The sequence below is a fragment of the Lissotriton vulgaris genome, chromosome 9 (assembly GCF_964263255.1).
Source record: "Lissotriton vulgaris chromosome 9, aLisVul1.2, whole genome shotgun sequence".
In the NCBI taxonomy this organism is placed as follows: domain Eukaryota; kingdom Metazoa; phylum Chordata; class Amphibia; order Caudata; family Salamandridae; genus Lissotriton; species Lissotriton vulgaris.
In genome coordinates this window covers 1,178,828,343-1,178,850,273 of record NC_141697.1, presented here as the reverse complement: position 1 = coordinate 1,178,850,273, position 21,931 = coordinate 1,178,828,343, and the positions used below count along the sequence as shown (strand labels likewise).

Below are 21,931 nucleotides of genomic sequence, written 5' to 3'. Positions count from 1 at the left end.
TGATTGATATCTAAGAAAGTGTCTTGCCCTCAATGTTAAAGTGATCTTTACATGGCTCCTGGATAGCTTTTTAGCGAACAGCACTATACACACTGGTGGGACCTTTAGGTCCCAACAAGCTAAGCATTGTTTTTATAAAAGGCCAGTACTGGGTAACACGAACACTTGAGAAAGGAGCAAGTGACTACTGCCCCAATTCTCAATTTTGCTTGGTCCTGAAGTACTCCATAAAAGTCACATACTTTACTAAGATTTAACAAAGAAAAAATAACGAAGGAGCTAAAAGCATTTTGCCCTCTAATAACCTGTATTTATTGAAAAAATTTCAAACTTACTTTTAGTTTTTCTCACTGATTGATGGTGAGGATTAATATGGTAACTTAATATGGTAACTTACAAATGCCACACTACAGAACGGATTGCATATTAACCAGCAATTAATAGGCATTAGTGCTGCATAATTCATCATTTTATCATATCATCATAGGAAAGATGTACGGTGGAACTGGGTGGGAATTAACCTTCAGATTCCACGTAGTCTAGCCAGTGGAACTACAATGCAACACTTAATAAATGGGAATGATGCCTTCGGCTTCTTTAACAGAAAAGTCACTGGTTCTCGACTCTCTAGAAAACTGCATAGAATTCCATTTGTATGCCATTCTGAACTGCTGCTACATAGGTATAAAGCCATTTACTGATGGCACACATATTTAATCATACCAGGATCTCCAGAGAAGTCAGCACCAAGCAAAGGATTTGTGGATCCATAGTTTGGTCCCATGGAATTTCTGTGGGAAGAGAAGAAAGAAACACATTTCAGGAAGAAAGGTGTTGGCAATAGACCCAGAAAGATACAGTATTTTCTATTTAGAAATCAGCCATACTTCATATGTCAGCAATTGTATCTGGCTCACCGAAGACACAGGACTCAGATAAAGTCATATAATTCTTAAGTTGAGCAGGTGTCTGTCGAGGCTCAGCACCTGAATTTGTTTTAGATTGCTGAATGGGTGAAGAATCCCTAAATGTGAATGAATTCCTGTGATTTATGTATCTAAAGAGACAACCTAATTAAATCTTGGTCCATGGGTTTTTTAATAGAAGCTAGCTAGAATGCACTGCTCTCTTTTACCAACTGTTTTTCTTAACCAAAAATAAAATCTCTCAAATGTCTAATGTATCAATCAAGATTTAATATAATTTTAGTTCCATTCTAATAATCACCTCATACGTATATAAACTCATCTCATTAGAAACATATATTAAAAAGGCATGTCAGTTCCTGCCTAATATTTTCAGGCACCACACACACTACACTATTCTTTATGGGTGTATGTTAATTGCTAACAGGAGGAACATTCAAAGATATTTCTCTGTATTATTAAGTATAGTTACACTATTCTCAAGTTTTTTGTAAATTGCCTCTTTCATGTTGACACGTTTCTTGCTTTTTACCTTTTTCAGGCCTCCTTAAAACAATTTACAAAGACCAAGAATTTGAATATCCAGTATTGGCCATAACAGAGATGCCCTCCTATTTTGCAAAGGCCATTTATAGATGGCACACCGTTTTTTTACACAAAAGAATATGTAACATCCCCCTTCGTTTATTCTATCTTGTGAAATACCTCAATAGTATTGAGATGATGGTCATATTTGTATATCATTTTTAGTGGCTGGTGGATAGAGGACACTAAGGTGCTGCCACACCAGCACCCACTATAAAAGAAGCTGCTCTTTGCAGCTTCAATCCGCAGAAATGTAAGCAGAAAGAAGGACAGAGTTGTGTTGAAGTCTGGTTTCCAAGGCGAAACTCTCCACAAACTACAGCCTGGCTCTGACGGAAGTTCTTTCTATGGGACTCAGGCGCCCGTAAAATCCATGTCACCATGGAAGCTTGTAATAGGTAATCATTGCACCCATAAATTTACACCCCTGGCTTACTCCTAAATTCCCTTCAGAGAAATTACGAAATGTCCTTTTTCCTAGTAGATCATTCTTTGAAAGAAACCAGACTTTGAAAACATACAAAATCAACCAATCACCTCAAGCCAAAGGAACGCCTAGTGCTCCAAGTGTTGAGATGATTTTGTGTGTCTTTTAAAATAGACATTTATTTTAAGATAATTTTACCTTATTTCTATAACAATTACACACCATAGACTATATTGTGGCAATTAACTATATGTTGTGAATCTGTCAGAACAGAAAAAGGGAAAGAGAGAAATCCTTTCAGGACGAGAACCCACACTCACCATTTGGTGACATGCTTCATCATATGGGTTCCCTCATCACACCTGGATTGAAAGGTCCAAGGTGTGCGCTATGACTCCCCAACGGGGAAGAGCTAGGTGTTTACTCAGAGATGAGTGGTGAAAGAGGGTAAATGAGGGGCAGAGTACCTGCAGAGTGACTATTTAACCCTGAGGTCCTGACTAATGCCCCTGGATCCCTGTATGGAACCTACTTAAAGCAGAAACATGTTGACTCTTGTGAGGGGTATATTTGATGAATCCCTACTCCTCTTTTAGACTCTATTCCAGAGGTCACCCAATAAAGTTTAAGTGGCCCCCTGGAGATAGTTTAATCTACCAAATCACTTTTTCTTTGCACTCTACCCCTCATTCACCCTCTGTCACCGCTCATCTCTGAGAAAACACCTCAGCTCACAGCTTCACGACATAGAGTTAATTGCCACTATATAGCTCTTATCTGTTTCACCTATAGCCAGGTGTACATGGTGTGAAATTGTTATTGTTTTGGGGACCGGTACACTCTTGGCTTTTCAGATCCCTCTAGATCCTGATTGTGGAGATCAACCTTATTTCTGTAACCTCTCAACCCATCCCGCAAGATCACAATATACAATGCACGTAGTTTCAAACAATGTTATGCTCAGTTAATCCATTTTATGCCTCTGGAAAGAATGGTGGGCATCAGAAAGGAGTTGGGGAGAACAATTATGTACATGAAGGACAGCAAGAGAAAAACAAAGACTACAAAACAGATTGATTTTGATAACAGACGTGTGAAATACACAATCCTGAGAGAGAGTACTGGTGGAGTGACAATGATTGCGTAACTAGGCTCCTAATAGTATTTTTCCATTTTGCATGCAGCACAGGCCTGGTTGTATGCCAACATGGTCTCTGTGCAATATAGATGACAGAATGGTGGCACAATTTCAAGGCCTAAAGAGCAGGGTACCTTGTCTGTGAAGTTACTACTAAATATGTTTTCTTATGTTTTTCTTAAAATACACCAACAAATTGGAGAAGAAAAATGCCCAACCTCTCCGCATGCACTGTTCACGAACACGGCAGCTAAAATATGGCTACAAGAAGAGGTATGTGTGGTGTGTCTAGTAGGAACAAGAAAGAAAATTAACACCAAGCTTCGGCGTATGAGTATGTTTTGAGAAAAAATCTTGTTCAATATCCTGTGTAACAACACAGGATTTGAGCATGAGTCGGCCTGACCACGCTCCACTGAAGACCCACCTCGCTAGAAAGAACTCCAAAAAAAATATTTTGAAGCTAGTACCATAGGGCAGGGTTAGTCACTCAGACCAGCTGTTGGAATGATGCTGCAAAACAGAGATCGACTTCAGGCCTGATGGAACAATAAGGCTCACAGGAAGATTTTATATGATTTGGAATAATATGAAGAACTAACACAACCATTGTGTTAGGCAGCTGGTGATCATATAGGTAGGTTTTAGAAGAATAGGATAGGGGTTTGTAATAAAACATGTTAGGGGTTTATCTCAATGTTTCCTTATTTGTCAATAACTGCTGATGTGTTAATATTTACAGTCAGGCTATTCCTTGTAGGTCTATGAAAAATAATGATAGAGTTAAATTCTACAATTGCGTGTGTACTGATTTTGTGGTATGGGGCGGAACTGTATATATACTATCTGCAGGTGAAAAATTATCGGACAGGTTTGTCTTACTCCTAGAACCCCCACCCACCGAAGATCAGCAGAGGAGCGACAGTCACCTGCCAGTTCACCTTTTCTTGGGGGAGATCCTGGTTGTGGCCCAATAATTAGAGAGTGACGAAACAACAGAGACTGCAGAGTGAAAGTAAGCACAGCTGGGCCGAGAAAGATGATACTAACTGGAGGTAATCTAGTAGAGTAAAGACAGGTAGCACAAAGAAGTGCTAACAGAGGAGAAACAGATGCGCAGATGAGAGGTAGAAGCTGTTACCAAACAGACTGCAGAGAGAAATGTTAGCAGAACAGCAATGAGAAGTGGTTTGCATAAAGGAGGAAAAAACCTTAGAAAGTATACCAGGGGAGGGACAAACAGCAGAGAAGAATATTAGGAAAGAATAAAGAGAGGGACCAGAGAGAAATGTTTTAGACGAGCAGTAGAGAAAATGTCACCTGTTCTAGCCTCCCTGTATGGCCTCGTTACTAGTTGCGGTATCCCACTGAAGCACTAACTCAAGGGGGTACCACCCCAGGCCTTCACAAAAAACCCTGTGTCTACTTCCTGTTTCAAAGACACTGGGAACGGGTTCATCAGGTAAGAATGAAACTCGGTGAAACTGATGGTGGTAAAGAGGCTGGGGCTGAGAACAAGAGCACTTTAACACCCCTGCTCAGCACTTGAAGCACTACTGAGAAGCAGACAATGCTCTCCCAGGCCCACTGCTCCACTGGCCTGGCCTCGATGACCCACCAACCCCACCCCAAGTCCAACTGCAGATCCAACTCCATCCGGCCTTCACACCGACATCCGTCTGCTCTGAGCAAGTGGAAAATGTTTATGGATTTGTCTAAGGAGTCAGGGAAACACAATCATAATTGTACAAGCTCTTCCAGGGTAAGAACGGTTGTATCCCATTTCCTGGACCCTATATCAAAATCTGGCAAACCTTTAATGAGAGCCTATGTGGTTGTGATGGACCAAGGATTCGCACGTGAAGCGACTTGCTTGAATTCATGAACCTCGAAATAATGTTAATTAACTAATCAACCTGTTTAGTCTTATTAATCTGCCCTTGTCCGACATTTTTGGGTGTCCGAGGGACGCTTGCTTATGTGTCTATTAATATTAATACGCTTGCAACATAAAATGGGCGCTGCTACGTGGGAATTTAGACTGCGCATGCGTCGGTCATACCCATGTGACGTGACGTATTCAATGTCTTGGAGGGAATCTTTTTACACTTGCACAATAGAGCTAAAATGGCTGCTTTGTGTTCTCATATGCTTAAAGCTTGCATTGCTGCTTTTGCTAAGCTGTTCGTTCTGCTTAATCCTAAGGCTTTAGTTTATGATAAAGTAATGGGAGTAGTATAGTGATTCATGGTATACAGTGAAATCATTTATTCCGTGTTCTAAAACTATTTCTTTTCCATTTCATGTACACTTCGAAACTTGGCCTATATGATATCATGCTGTACTCCATCTTGAATGAAACTGCGTCTGCACGAGATCCGGTAGTCTCCAGAGCAGTGACCTTTGAATCCCCGCCAAAGAGCGGACTGACTGAGAAGATGCTCCTGGGAACCTGAACTTCAACCCAGCTATAAGAAGCTGAACTGTACTACAATTGAAACAATTGTATACGATGTTATATTCATCATTGTTAACCGAAAAGCATATGTCATGAGAACCTGGAATTTAAGGGGCGGGTACAGAAATTGAATAAAGAGCCTGAGAAAGTCTAGAAAATAGGTGGTGTGATGACCTGTCCTCCTCCTTTGTCCAATCAAAATTGTGGATTCTTACACTTGCAACATTGGGGGGTGGTACACTGACCCGAAAAACAGTATAACTAGCGTAGGTTTAGCTGGAGAAATTGTCCGACTTGTCCGAATAGCTGACCTGTCACTGACCCAACGCACTCTATAGGTGACTGAAACAGAGAGCTGCGGAGCACTCTGTTGGGAGGTTCGAGAAATCCAATCGGGGTTTTGGCAAGTGAAAGTGCTGGCGAAGCACTTTGCTGAAAGGTCCGAGAAAACCAATCAGGGTTTTGGCAGATTCCTTGCAGAGAGGGAGTAGTGCAGGCGTTGCAACCGAAGCTGCAGGTGTTGGTCGTAACCTTTGGTGAACCCGGTCCTGATCCAAATTCTGGGGTTATCCTGTCCTGACTGTCCATGAGCTGCACCTGCTCGCCTACTGGCACTTAAGTCCTTGGGGTTTCTTCCCGTCTTTTCTCAAACTGACCCGTGGCCAGGTTTGGTCTACACTCTATCCTAGGTAAATATAAAGTCGGAGTGGGTGATTGCCTTTTTAAAATTTGCATTTCTAACATTCTGGAAAATTGCAAAGCTTAATTGCATATTTTCCTTTTCTTCCCCTGTCCCTTGGTAAATGAGATATTTGTGTATTACTGACTTTAGCATGTTCCATTTTTCAACCCACCTTTAGTCAATGCTAAATCGTTTCTATTATAGTATATGTTCCTTTTCATTACCCTCCCTTTAGGGAATAAGCTGAATTTAATAGTATGTTCCAAATCTTACTTTCCCTATAGTATTGAGCTGAATTTAAATCTTGAAATGCAATAAGTTTTCTTTAAACTGCCATCTGAACTGTGAAAGTCTTTGGGTATAGTATGGTCCCTTTCTTTACCCTCCTTTAATCAAAAGTTACGAAAGATTGTGACCTAAATATAGCATGTTCCTTGTTCCTACCTTCCCTTTCAGTTTAAAGTTCTTAAATGCTTAGCACACTCTGGGCCATATGTAGGTGGCCAAATACCGGTCGGTAACGGCCGATTTCGGCCGTTACCGACTGGTATTCGTAATTCCAGATGTAGGGGGCCTGAAAATTACCGATTCTGTATATTTACCGAATCGGTAATTTTACCGAATCGGTAAAGTACCGATTCGGTAAATGTACAGAATCGGTAATTTGGGATGTAGGTGGCACTGGAAACAGTGCCACAGGCCCTTAGAAATTCGTTATTTACCATGAAATACAATGGCATGGTAAATAACGAATTTCGGGGTACATGCACATCTGTGCATGTACACCTGTGCCATGTGGCACACATACATGCCCTAAGGGCATGTATGTGTGTCACATTGCACACAAGCCAAAATCAGGGGTGCAACGGGGTGTCAAAGTGACACCCTGTCCCCTTGACAAATCGGTAAAATTACCGAATCGGTATTTACCGATTCGGTAATTGCCATTGATTCCTATGGGCCTCAAGGCCCATAGGAATCAATGGCAATTACCGAATCGGTAAATACCGATTCGGTAATTACCGCATATTACCGATTCGGTAATATTTTACCTACATGGCATTTACCGAATTGTAAATACCGAATCGGTAAAATTCGGTATTTACGATTCGGTAAATGCCATTTACCTACATATGGCCCAAAATCTCTTGCACAGCTATACGCTGTTTATGATTTTGATTATAGATAGTCTAATTTGCTTTAACTTTATGCTCATGACATATGATGATGAAGATGATTAGATAAAATTTTGAACCTACCCAGAGTCTGTGGTTATTTCATTTTTCAATTGTTATAAATGTTCTTGAGTACCTAGCTTAAAACTCAACTCCCTGATCCAATGTGTTTAGATTCCTAGTATCTACATTGCTAGGTTATATATATAGGAAATAAAAGTATAGAATCACAAATTATACTGATAGTAGAGCGTGAGTTACCTAAGTAATGTTAAGGTGTGCGGTATGAAATTATGGGCCCAGGTGAGTATCAATACAAAATTCCTAGCTGGGTGACCTGCGCACTCGATCAGTTGCACAGAATAAAGAAATAAAAACAGATAAGATAGGGTGATACACACCACTAGGCAGAAGAATAGGTGATAGAGAAGATAGGAATTTATCACAGGTGGGATGGACAACAATTTATTGACAGGAAGGAAAGAAAGGTTAAAAAAAGCCATGAGAAGGAAGACAGAGAGTAACTGCAAAGAAGGATTGCAAGGAAAATATAGAGATAGCTGGACTTAGAAAAAGGGCAGGTGGCAAAGAGGCACATAGGTAATTCATAACACTTACACTGCCATTGGCATGTAAACATCCTTAAAATTTGTGGCACCTTCGACACTTATAACTAGGGCCACTGGAAATATGCTGCAAGGAAGGGCCACATTATGCAGCAGGGTTAGCTGAATTATGCAGCAAAAAAGGCAACTTATGCTGCATAATGGGGCACTTTTTGAGACTTCGTTATGTTTTCATTTTTAAAAGTTAATACTGTCTAGGCAAAGGCTTCATCTCATTAGTGCTAGTCTGACACACAAATACAGCAACAGAAAGGAGACCAGTTGAACCTTTGTATACGGCCCTCACTGTGCAGCAACATGTGTTGCCACGTTTTTAGTAACTTTTTACCCAATTGAGCTAGAACATTTTTTTGTTGTTAAAATCTGCCGATTATACAGCAGATGGTTGATTATGTGGCAAATTCATAATTATGCAGAAAAGACAGCCACAATATTGCATAATTCGAGTGGCCTTGCCAATACCTGTATGAAGACTCAAATCAGTGTTCGGATATGCAACAAACTGGGCTACTGGTTGAGTGAGGTGGGAGCTGTAGTCAAGCAGCAAACACAATCCTTGTCAAGCACAAGCAAACCCCAAATTAACAGAAAAAAATCCAATTAGTAGAACTGGGGCTATTCAGTGTTAAAGGTTTGGATCAAAATAGCGCCAAAAAGCACAAAGCACCAACTGTGGATGTCTGGTTGGCCAGCCTGGGAAAAAGTCAAAAGTTCAAGCCTGCCGCAATGGAGCGGGGCCTGGCTACAGGGACCCAGTTAGGCCCGCTGAACAAAGTACCTCAAATCCCTGGTTGGGGAGCGTTGCGTGGATCCGTGTCGAAGATGCGTTGTGCAGTCAAAGTGATGCGTCAGTTCCGAGATGTGGCGAGACTGTGATGTAAGAGCCTGCATTACCGTCAAGGATCATGTCAGCTGGGCTTGCGATGCGAAGTCCAGCGCCAAGAATGCGGCACGCAGTCGGAGCAATGCTTTGGTTTCGAAGAGCTGGGAGTCTGCGATGCGGAATCTGGGTTGGTTGTCGCGGCTGATGCCGATGAATGAATGAATGATGTCATTTATAGAGCACAGCTTTTGCTCCGAGGAGCATCTTGGCGCTAATGCAGGGGACAGTGGTATGAAGGTCATCAGAGCAGTCAGGAAATGATCAGATGAGTGATAAGACTAAATTACCTGGAGCAGCAAAATTCCAGGTTTTCAAAAGTTTCTTGAACATGGGTTCTGACTGTGTGAGTCTCAGCTGATTGGCTATTCCAAGCTTTTGTTCCCGGGACTGCCTTTGAATTTCCCCCTCTGGACGTCAGATGAAAGCAGGGAGGTACTAGAAAATGTTCAGAGGATGATCTCAGTAGCCGTTGGGCAAAATAAGGTTTGATGCTCGTCCTGAGGTATTTAGGTCCAATTTACCTGAAAGTTCTAAAGGTGATTACTAGGATCTTAAAATAATCCTTTTATGTATGGGCAGCCAATGGAGAGTTTGGAGTTCTGCTGATGCCGATGACCCCATGGCAGTTTTAATACCAGACGGCTTCTGCTGTGTTTTGGACTATCGGCTGTTTTTTCAGGACAGCCTTCTTAGCTCCTGCATATAGGCTGTTACAGTATTCCAGACGAGACAGGATAAAGGCAACTGCGACTGCTTTTCTAGCTGTAACTGGAAGTAGATTACAAAAAACTTTTGGGGTTTTTATCATGTGGAAGCAAGGGCTGGCTACCGAGATAGCGTGCTGGTGGAAGAGGGATGCAGGGGCCTGCCAGAGGATGCGCTGCGCAGTCGAGGAGATATGGTGGTTCGGTAGAGCTGAGATGCAATGTGGGTCTTTACAACGGGTCCAATCAACACAGCAGCAGTGATGCATCAGTTCTGCTCAGGGTTGTGCAACAGAGGAGATGCGTCAGTTCCGCTCAATTCACAGAGGCTAATAAAGCGCCTTAAGCCGGATGTATGTCGTTACTATGCATGCTTTTACAACGCATGCCTTTACCATGCAACTTTTACAACGACTCTGGATAGTGAATAGTTTAATTTACTATTCCAACTCCAGTCCCCGTGGATAGTAGGGAAGGTTTTAGATAGTAAATTAAACCATTCTCTATCCTACAGCGCCCCCCAGCGCAAGTCGTTGTAACGACTTGCGTTGTAAAAGTTGCGTGGTAAAGGTAGTGCGTGGTAAAAGTTGCATTGTAAACGCTGTTCCCCCCTTAAGCCCACTCCCAAGGGTCCAAGACTGGGGTGGCACAACTTGCAGGGTAGATTCACACATGGCTGAGTCCAGTGCAGATGCACAGTTGTTGGAAGCCTTTTATGTCCCTTAAGCGTCAGATGAGGAGGCCAGCCAACTAGTCCTTAGAGTCAAAAAGATTTTATCCTGAGCTTAAGTGAGCACATCAATAAACAAATTCCAAAGAATGGTAATCTTCATATCTTCTTTTATTATAGATGTTTCATCTTGGTATATATAATCATAGACTTCTTCAGGGCTAGAATATTACAATATATCTGAAGAACTAGTGAGTGGCTCCCCTTATTTATCACTGATACTGACTATCTATCATTCACATCATTGGTTTTTCCGAATGGTATTTTCTTAATTTATCCTTTTTGATTATAGATTTTTATCTTATTGCTCTCATGACTGATGGAGAGTATTGTGTGATATCTTAAAATTTCCTAGGTATAGGTGAGTTAACCTTTTATTTAAGAGACACGCTTTGGGATAAATATTTAATCATCACACTTTTTGTTGGCATGTGGCTTTCGAATGTATCAATACTCACTTTTATACTTGATCACGTTCCGGTGTCTGGTGCGGTCTGTCAACTATTGCTTCTTTCATTGAATTAATTCACGCATGGGGTTTCCTAAGGTTTTCAGCTACTGATCTATTTCTTTAATGTCTGTTCTTCTCCTTCTTGGAACTAGTGGTTAATACTGAAACATGACTTAACCAGGATTAGTAATCCCAGTTGAAATAGGGTATTATGCACTAAGTTCAAAGGTGTAATTTTGTGATTACCAATAGATTCATACTTGGGGCATTTGTGTCATATCTCCTTTGAAGGACACTATGTTTTCTAGATAAAATCACTGGGGGTTTGTAATGTGTTTCAGCCACTTTCTATGTTAACCACTAAATCCAACTGAAATGTCTATCAACTGTAAATATCAATTTTGAGGGTTTATATATTATGATATTGGTTATTATGATTACATATATTGTAATATTCTAGCCCTGAAGAAGTCTATGGTTATATATACCAAGACGAAACACGTGTTGTCTGGTTTTTGAAGAACAACATCTATAATAAAAGAAGATATGAAGATTACATATTCTTTGGAATTTGTTTATTGATGTGCTCACTTAAGCTCAGGATAAAATCTTTTTGTTCTCTGTATGTGGTTTTTGTGTAAAGCATGACCCAATTTGGTTATTGGTGGGTGACAATAACCTTATCCTTTGAGCTGCTAACAAAATTGTAAATTCTACATATTGTCACATCTAGCGCAATTTACACTCGGTCACCTTTTCTATTGTATTGCTAGTCCTTAGAGTCACTCTGGGATTTGGGTTCATGAGATGCAAGCCTAGTCCTTCTCACCCAGGCAATAGGGCAGCAAGTCAGCAAAGCAAAGCAGGAGACCAGCAGAGTGCAGTCCAGCAGAGTAGTAGTCCTTCAGCAGCACAGCAGTCCTTCTTCCTGGCAGAGTACCCGCAGGTCTATAGGTATGGCGAAGTGATGGTGTCTGGGATCCAGAATTTGTACCCAATTGTGCCTTTGGAACAGAGGAGAAACTTCTAGAGGTAGGCCTTCCCTGCCCTGGCTCCAGACTAACTAAAAGGGGTACATAGCCCTTTGTGTGGCGGCAGGGCACAGCCTACTCAGGTTTATGTGGGCTGTGCCCAGCTCCTCCCTCCCATTCTGCCAGTGAAGGCAAATCCATAAGCTCCCTATTGTTTGTGGCTGTCTAGGACGAATAAACAAAGCCCAGCTATCAGCTATACCCAATTGTGTGGCCAGAGACAAGCTACAGGCACTAAATGGCTAATGCAGGAAAATGCCAACTTTGTAAAAGTGTACAAAAAAATTGCCAACTTCACCTTACTTGACACCTCCCAATTGAGGGGGAAAAAAACTTTGTAAAAGTGACATTTTAAGAATGGAAAGTTAAAATCCTACTTCCCCATAAGTTAGGATTTTAAATTGTGATTCCAGAGACACCAAACATGAACTTGTGATCTCTTCCCATTTGGAAATCACACTTATAAAATGAAATAAGGCAACTCCAATGTTATCCTATGGGAGAGATAGGCCTTGCAGTAGTGAAACATGAATTCAAGAGTTGTTTGCTACCAGGACACGTGAAACTTAAAAGAACATGTCCAACTTTTTAAATACATTGCACCCTGCCCTCTGGGCTGTCCAAGGCCTAACCTAGGGGTGACTTAGATGTATTATAAAAAAGGTTTGGGCCTGGCAAAAGGTTTATTTTGCTAGGTTGAAATGGAAGTTTAAAACTGAACACACAGGCTCTGTAATGGCAGGCCTGAGATATGTTTAAAGGACTTCTTAAGTAGGTGGCACAATCAGTGCTGCAAGCACACTAGTAACAATTAATTTACAGTCCCTGGGTACATGTAGTACCCACTTATAGGGACTAATAAGTAAATTACATATGCCAATTGCTGATAGGCCAATACTACCATGTTTAAAGGAGGGAGCACATGCACTGTAGCAATGGATAGAAGTGATAAAGTGTTCAGAGTCCTAAGGCCAGTAAAAACGAGATCAGAAACAAAATGGAGGATGAAGGCAAAAAGTTGGGGGGAAGAAAGTCGTAAGGCTGACAGGCCTGACAAGGTCCACCCTCTCTAAAAGCAGTTTCATGTTAGACATGAAAATTTGAACATGACATTATCAAGAAATGGAATAACAAAAGCATGAAATGTCTCTACCCTAAGCAAGTGAAACAAAAATTGTCAGTTCTACCCATTTTCAAAAGAAACCGTTTTTGAAAACAGATTCGCTCACAGTGGTATTAAATAGCTCAGTGTGCAAATTCTCAATAAAACAGCGCGCTTTAAAACTGTCAAGCATATTTTAGAATTCTATATTTTGACAATAGCAGTAAAATGAATAAAGTGAATGCTGACGTCCATGCCAGACCACTTTGCATCACAGATGTCCAGCACACCAGGGTATTTATTCATATTGAAGACAAATGCAGGCCTTTGTATAATGTCATAACCATGTTTCTACATTTGAGGATTTGTTCAATAACTAGAGTGTAAGAGAGATACAGAAAAGGAGAGCGAGAGTTAGAGACACGGAAAGGGAGAGAGAGAGACACACACACACAGAGGGAGAGGTAGTGGAGGTGTGTGTGTGTGTGCATGCTTGTGAGTGTGTGTGTGTAAAGGTTAGTTGTGTTAAGAGGTTTTTTGGCTTCAGTGAGGTTTTTGATAGGGTATGTGTATCCAGAGAGGTCTATCTGTAACATAAGTGGCCATATTTAGCATTATTATGACTACCCCTTGCATTATGCTGACCCCATAACATTTTGTGGGTATGTTCCGCTCATTAAGGCATAATGGGGGCTATTAGGATATCGGTTTTGGTTTGGGAGGATGTAACTATTTCCCAACTAATAAGTCCGGTGCTTAATTTGTATAATAATAACTGCTAGTGCCCAAAGATTACTCAGAAGTCAGAGGCATGTGCTGTCGAATGTCAGGATTGCTGAATCTCAAGACTGCATAGTCTTAATTCCACCTCGTGCTTTTTCATACCCCACCATACATTTCCTGGCCCTTTCTCCCACGCGTGTAGGATCTTTCCCTTCCCTGCTTTCTCCCTTTGTCACTGTTTTTCATTTTCTTCTTCTTTCCTTTTAGTGAGCTTTTCTCTTTCTTACTCTGTTATAATGGAGGTGTTTGTATTGGTATTTTTAGTGAATGTGAAGTAGTCGAACAGTTGTACATTTTGCATGATGAAAGTGCTGTTTCAGCAGCTAATTGTAACAGACAGTCGCATTGTTATCTTGACCATGTGTTGTATTGTGTTGTGCTATACTATATGTAAAGCACACTATCACCCAGGATGGTGTCCTGGCACTGCTACCATAACAACTGATAAGCGACAGCAGCATCATACAACACCTCTACGGGGACCACCAAATCTCCACCTCCCTTCCCAAGGATTTAGAACTATCAGTCAAACCCTTGGCGGTAAAGTAACCAATCAAATCATCTGAGGTAGTGGGCTACCTCAGATCTATTACATCGAAGTGCCACCATAGTGGGATATAAGGCACTGGATTCTGGAGCCTTGTATGGTAAGTGGGCAGTGGCAGTGTCCTTACCGCTTTTTATTGAAGTGCACTAGCGTATTTTACTCGCATGCTGACTTAGCGCATTAGCGCTTTTAAAACTTTTAATTACTTTTCCTCTCACCTGGCACAGCGCGTGTAAGCCGCCTCGCACTGCGAGATTGTTGGGGCTTCCGCATTTTTGCTCGGCTGAGCCTCTCAAAGCGGACAGGCAGGTGCTGTTGCCTAGCAACGGAGTGCTGGACTCGCCCCTCCCTCCCGCCTCATTCTGACGCCGGTGACTAGCACCGTTTGAGCTGAGGGCGTGGAGGGTCCGAGCCAGACACTTCCGGGAGATACCAGCAGCGCTCTAGTTGTTGGGACGCTGGGGGGGATATAAGGCACTGGATTCTGGAGCCTTGTGTGGTAAGTGGGCAGTGGCAGTGTCCTTACCGCTTTTTATTGAAGTGCACTAGCGTATTTTACTCGCATGCTGACTTAGCGCATGAGCGCTTTTAAAACTTTTAATTACTTTTCCTCTCACCTGGCACAGCACGTGTAAGCCGCCTCGCACTGCGAGATTGTTGGGACTTCCGCATTTTTGCTCGGCTGAGCCTCTCAAAGCGGACAGGCAGGTGCTGTTGCCTAGCAACGGAGTGCTGGACTCGCCCCTCCCTCCCGCCTCGTTCTGACGCCGGTGACTAGCACAGTTTGAGCAGAGGGCGTGGAGGGTCCGAGCCAGACACTTCCGGGAGATACCAGCAGCGCTCTAGTTGTTGGGACGCTGGGGGGGATATAAGGCACTGGATTCTGGAGCCTTGTGTGGTAAGTGGGCAGTGGCAGTGTCCTTACCGCTTTTTATTGAAGTGCACTAGCGTATTTTACTCGCATGCTGACTTAGCGCATGAGCGCTTTTAAAACTTTTAATTACTTTTCCTCTCACCTGGCACAGCGCGTGTAAGCCGCCTCGCACTGCGAGATTGTTGGGACTTCCGCATTTTTGCTCGGCTGAGCCTCTCAAAGCGGACAGGCAGGTGCTGTTGCCTAGCAACGGAGTGCTGGACTCGCCCCTCCCTCCCGCCTCGTTCTGACGCCGGTGACTAGCACCGTTTAAGCAGAGGGCGTGGAGGGTCCGAGCCAGACACTTCCGGGAGATACCAGCAGCGCTCTAGTTGTTGGGACGCTGGGGGGGATATAAGGCGGATGTGTTGCAGGCAGCGCAGCGGACGAGCGCAGCGGGCGCGACGAAGGCGCGCCGGAGTTGCGCCTGAGTTAAGCCTGTCTGCGCCCGTCCGCGACCGACAGCGGCCCAGGGCCAGTCCCCCTGCCCCTTCTCTACATCGTACTAGCTGGAGTCGAGATGAACTTCTTCTCCTCCGCAGTGAGCTTTCCGGACCTTGCTCACATAGTATTGAGGCAGGAAACAACGTGGGCTGCAGAGACTGTAATTTCACCTTTAACATAGGAAAGGCTCAAACCAGAGGCAAACACGCCCTGGTATGTGGACTGTTGAACGTACGCTCCCTACGTAAACACTCTAGATATTCATGACCTCCTCAGTGGTAAGCAATGGGATCTGCTTTTCCTCACGGAGACTTGGCTAGACCAGGACTCCATGCCGGAGATCATTGAAGCTATCCCAGAGGGCTATTGTCTGCAAAGACTAGACAGAATACGGGGGAGAGGGGGTGGCATAGCCATAGTTGTTAAACAAGATTATCAATGTCAGCTAGAACGCTCCATGATTGATGATAGTGAAGCAGGTGCGTTCTCCATCTCAATAAATGGCATTTACACCCTGAAAGGCCTTCTGATTTATCGCCCTCCGGGCTCCACTGCAGCCTTTATTGAGAAATTAGTGGAAGGCGTCACAGAGGCCGCATTACGCACGGACAAATACCTAGTCTTAGGCGATCTTAACTTGCACCTAGATACCCCTACGGATAAGGTGGCGAGTGACTTCTGTCAATCAATGGCAGGCTTACAGTTTGAACAGAAGGTACAACACCCTACCCACAAGCTGGGCCACCTTCTTGACCCAGTTTTTGCAAACTGGAACCAAGTGGATGCCCAAACTCCGATCCCCATTCCATGGTCTGATCATCTCCTCATCCCTTTTACCATCGAAATGCAGGGATCACGCCCCAGTGACCCCCCCGCTGACAAACATCCTAGGCGGAGATGGGTGGCGTTTTCCCAAGCCAAATTCAATCTGGCGCTAACTGAGAAGGGTCATCCTGGGGGCGATGGGGTAGATGAAATTAATTCCAATTTAAACCTGCGAATTACGGAGGCCTTGGATTTGGTGGCACCCCTTGGTGTGGCCAAAACAGGGGGCCGAGTACAGAGATCGGCTCCTTGGTATAACGAGGACATGCGGACGGCCAAAGCAGCATGTAAACGTGCTGAAAGGCAATGGAGGATTGCCTACTCGATCCCCGCCAAAACAGAGTATATAGACTGTAGGCGAAACTACCACAAACTGATTAGAAAGGGCAAATCGTTGTACTATTGCAACAAGATTGAAGAAGCTGAGCAGTCCACCAAGGAACTCTTCTCAATCTATAAGTCTATTGCGGTAGGGAAACCCGTTGCGGTGCCTAAGAAACTCTGCACGACGGAGGGTTGTGACCGCATTGCTGAGTTCTTTGCAAATAAGGTTATCAACATCTATAACTCCTTTCCTCAGAGTACAGACAACGGTCCTAGACACCCGGAAGCCACTAAAACCAAAGGGGAACGATTAACCACCTTCGTCACTCCCCCTACTGAGGAACTTCTCCGCATTTGCGCATCGATAAAATCTGGCTCCCCAAGAGACCCGACCACTCCTAGTCGGTTGAAGGGCAGCCTACCAGCACTTGAGCCCTATGTTCGCCATTTACTGGACACCTCCTTTAAGACCCAGACTGTCCCTAATGCTTGGAAGCAAGCAGTGGTACTTCCTCTGCAGAAGAAAGCCAATGTCAGTTTTGAAAAACTCGACAACCTTCGCCCAATCTCCCTCCTGCCCTACATGGCTAAAGTGGCAGAAAAAATAGCCAATGTACAACTTATGCAGTTCGAGGAGGCAGCTTCGCTTCTCCATGACTCGCAATTTGGCTTCCGCCCCCGTCATTCGACGGAATCGGCACTTCTTGTGGCGGTTGAAGCGTTACGTCAGGGTGTGGACGAGGGCCAAACCATGGCATTGATTTTACTCGACTTAAGCGCAGCATTCGACACTGTAGCACATTCCACCTTGCTACAGTGTCTGAATGAAGGCGGGGTTACAGGAGCAGCGCTTGGCTGGATCGGATCCTTCCTGTCTGACAGGTGTTTTCAAGTCAGACTGGGTGAATGCTACTCGAGGGAGATTGAGTTGGGCCAGGGCGTGCCTCAGGGCTCGTCCCTGAGCCCAACCCTATTTAATATCTACGTCTCCCCCCTGGCGGCCATCGTGGAGGGTTACGGTCTTCGCCTGGTGTCCTACGCCGATGACACGCAGTTGGTCATCTCCCTATCGCGTGCACCCGGTCTCGCAGCGGACATCTTCAGGAATTGCATGCAAGACCTTGCTGCCTGGATGTCCGCAAATTGCTTAAAACTGAACGGTAGCAAGACCGAGGTGCTCGTGGTGGGGGGTGGGCCGTCTGCGTGGTCGTCGGCGTGGTGGCCGACCTGTCTGGGTGAAGTTCCCGTTCCTTGCCGTGAGGCCAGGAACCTTGGCGTGTGGCTAGACAAGGACCTTGCCTTTGGTCCCCAGGTCAGTCGGGTGGCGGGGGTTTGCTTCGGTGTCCTGAGAGCTTTAAGGAAAGTGTTAGACCTTCTTCCTATTTCTGCTCGAAGGACGCTGGTGCACGCCCTCGTCACCTCACGACTCGACTATGGGAACCTGCTCTATCTGGGGGCTATGGGCAAGGTCATGGGCCGCCTGCAAGTCCTCCAAAACGCTGCAGCGCGGCTTGTACTCAGGCTCCCTAGGAGGTCATCCACCAAACCAGCTTTGCGGACCCTCCACTGGCTTCCCATCGAGAGGAGAGTGGAGTTTAAGGCCCTTGCTACATGTCACCGCATTCTGAGCGCCTGCTCTGCTCCGCTCCAGAGTCTGGTAACCCACTACGAGCCCACACGTAGTCTACGGTCCTCGCAGACTGGGCTGCTAAAGTTCCCCAGAGTATCAAAGGCGCGTATGGGAGGCAGATCTTTCAGATACCTTGCTCCCAGGTGCTGGAATGCTCTTCCTTTGGAACTGCGACTAGAACCATCTGAAGTCCTGTTCAGAAAAAAACTTAAAACACATCTTTTCAGCAGGTAGCCTTCTTTGAGAGGGGGGGGGGGCAGCTACTTCACTTATCACAGCGCGGGGACACGCCAGTGGCGTAACCAGGCGCTTTACAAATGCCCAAATAATAATAGTAATTACCAAATTACATATGACACTACATAGAAATGGTAATCAAAATATCGTTCAACTTAATTTCGACTTAAATGTGTTTAAGTATTGACTAAGGATAATATAATGTAAACTTATTGCAAGCAAGATTAGCTTTTAAATAATTTATTTCAAATAAGAATAATTTACAAAGAGGACCAGGGTTAATAATGTTTAGATTGGATTTACTTGTTTAATTGAGAATACGGTAAGCATTAGAGTTAGGTTAAAGGTAGTAACTCAAACATCAATTAATTAGATTGTATTGCAGTAGTTCCTATTAGGGTTACATTAGATTTAACAAAGTATGTAATTGGAATTAATGTAATTATTTTGACTTTAATCCATACTAATACAATAAAGTCAAAGTCAAATAATCTTTATTCGGATAAGAATATCCATAAAAGCACAGTTCATCACCGCCAAGTAGATAATACAATAACAATTTTTTTCTTTTAAAAACAAATAAATACACGATATCATCCAATATACATAAAATTACACTGTGTAAAATCAAGAAGACTAGGTGGATGGGCCTACCAAAACTAGCAGCAAGCATATTACCATAGTGCAAATTATGAAGTTTGAACCAATGTGCAAAAAACAGCAGTATAGTGTAAATAGTGTGTAGTAACAGATAATGAGACATACAATATGCCTAATCGAGCAGCATTATTAACATGGCGCTGGGTATAGAGTTCGGGCCAGTGTGCAAATCAGCAATAAATAAAGTGCAATACTGTGCAAAGGGTCAGGTAGTAATAGCAGCAAAAAATAGGTGTGGTTCAGCTTGGCACCATACACAGTTTTTTCAAATATTGACGACTTCCGACAAAGTAATTTAAATTTCAAACAATGCCAAACCGTCATAAAAACAAATTAAAATGCGTTACACTAGACGGTGTTTCAAATTTTTTTCGACACATTAAGATTAATTCATAGAGGCACGTGAGCCTACCGCAGCCTGTAAAAATGTGCTTGCCCGGAGCATCAGGTCATCACCTCCTAGCTGTAGAATTTCGTGATATGCTAATTTAAAATCAGAAACAGCCCGTTCCTTAAAATAGGAGATTAAATACTGTTTGGTGTATCCAATATAATATTTACAAAAGAATAGGAAGTGTAGCACTGTTTGTTTACTGCCGATGCCACATGGACAGTGCAACTGCTCAAGATTGCTGTTAAATCCTATCGGAAAGCAGAGTGAATTTGTTATGCTACCGTCCCCAAGACGAAAAAGTAGGCTCCTATTCCATCTCCCTATATTTTTTGTAAGGTAATTCTGGGGCATATAATATTGTTTGCTTGGTACCTCCAAGAGGGGCATATATCTTATGATTGATGATTTATGACGGTCTGTGTTTTCTCTTTCTTTGCGATACAAATCATACAGTGCCCCCTTAGTGATTTTATACTTATGCCACCCATTGAAGATGGGCAAATGAAGAGATGCTCCTGATTCACACTGGCTAGGCTGTTTTTGACTGCGCCAAGCCAAGGTATACTGCCACCCCTATCACACTTGAGGAAATCTGTGTTTATCTCTCGAGTTAGGGACGCAGGAGGGTTCTGCCATATTTTTAGCCAAAATATGGCAGGACGGACCTAATAAAGTCCTCCACGTAGTGTAAATTCAGTTCTTTATGGCATATATAATTTGGGGATGAGATTTGGGCCCCAAGGATTTTCCTACAAAATCTGTTCTCTTCAAATTGTATCGCGCTACAATCCACATGCCCCCAGACTTCAGCACCATAGGTAGCCGTTGGTATGCATTGCGATTTATATATCTTGAGCAAGGGTATGACCACCTCTGCTCATTTAGGCTGCCGAAGGCTGATAATTGAATTAACAGCTCTGGCAAGTTTGCTTCTACTATGAGCTTCATGGGCTTGCCAGGAGCCCGAGTCTGAAAAGACTAGGCCCAGATAGGGAAAAGTGCTTGTGTGTGTTAAGGATTCGCTGCTGGATGTTATGAAATTAATATCATGTTTTTTGGGCCCGCACAACATTATAGAGGATTTTCAAAAATTGGTACAAAGGTCTAAATCAGCCATAAAAGACACAAACCCCGTAATTAAAGTGCGAAGTGCATTCGGGGTGCGGCCCATTATGACCACACCGTCTGTGTATAAAAGCGCAGGGAATAGTTTGCCATTGGTTTTGGGTACATCGCAAGTTAATTTGGACAGGGAATTATGTAATTCATTTATGTACAGGATAAAAAGTAGAGGGGCTAGGTAACAACCTTGTCTAACCCCTCTACCAATGACGATGTCCCCAGAGACATCCCCTTCATTAGTTATCCTCACCCGTGCCTTCAAATCCCTGTGCAAATACACCAAAATATGAACCAAGGCCTCATCCAAACCATAACTTAAAAGAATCTCCCATAAACATGATCTATTAACAAAATCAAAGGCTGAGGTTAAATTCATAAAACCCAAATAAAGTGGAACTTTTTGTGCAATAGTATATTTATCCAAAATAACCTTTAAATTCAGGCACTGTTCGACTGTTCCAACATTGCTTCTAAAACCCAGTTGACAGCAATTTAAAATGTGGTTGTCTTCAGCCCAATTCCTGATCTTATTAAAAACGACCCTGCCCAAGATCTTCAAGGTATTGTCTATCAGAGAAATTGGGCGGTAACAACTGGGGTTGGATCTATCACCTTTTTTAAAAATGGGCACGATAATACTGCTCGACCAAGTGCTTGGAATGACTGTGTCAGTTAAATTATTAAATAATTTGCACAAAAGAGAGGCCTAAAAATCTGGTTCATATTTTATAATATCGATTGAAAGTGCATCCGAACCTGGGGCTTTGTTCCCTATACTTTGTTGTAGGGCGTCCTCGACTTCAGTAATGGATATTACAACCTTAGACGTCGTCGTGGGGTCTGTATAGATTCTACCAAAATGCTCCTGCCATGACTCGCTAGATATGTTGTAACTTATGGGAGTGATGTTCGATCCCATCAACCTCATAGCTTTTACTTCCTTCCAGAATCCGGTTACATCTTTGAGTGAAGCGGCATTGGCAAGGCTCACCCATCGTTCCTTCAATAGCTCATCAGAGCTAAATTTGGTGGCTTTCTTATAACATGCTCTCAATGCCCTCACCAAGGTTGTGTCCCTGGGTGTGTCCGCTAATGCTTCACAAACTTCTCTATTCACCCGACATCGTGTCCCAT

At 43.3% G+C, this 21,931-nt stretch overlaps 1 protein-coding gene across 1 annotated transcript in view; it reads right to left on the bottom strand.

Annotated features, from left to right (window-relative positions):
* The window catches only part of LOC147692977 (protein SSUH2 homolog), a 135,753-nt gene that overhangs the window by 83,904 nt on the left and 29,918 nt on the right, over positions 1 to 21,931 (bottom strand). The window contains exon 2 of the mRNA XM_086939222.1: positions 724 to 791. Coding sequence (XP_086795348.1) covers positions 724 to 791 — 68 coding nt within the window. The remainder of the gene's footprint in view (positions 1 to 723; positions 792 to 21,931) is intronic.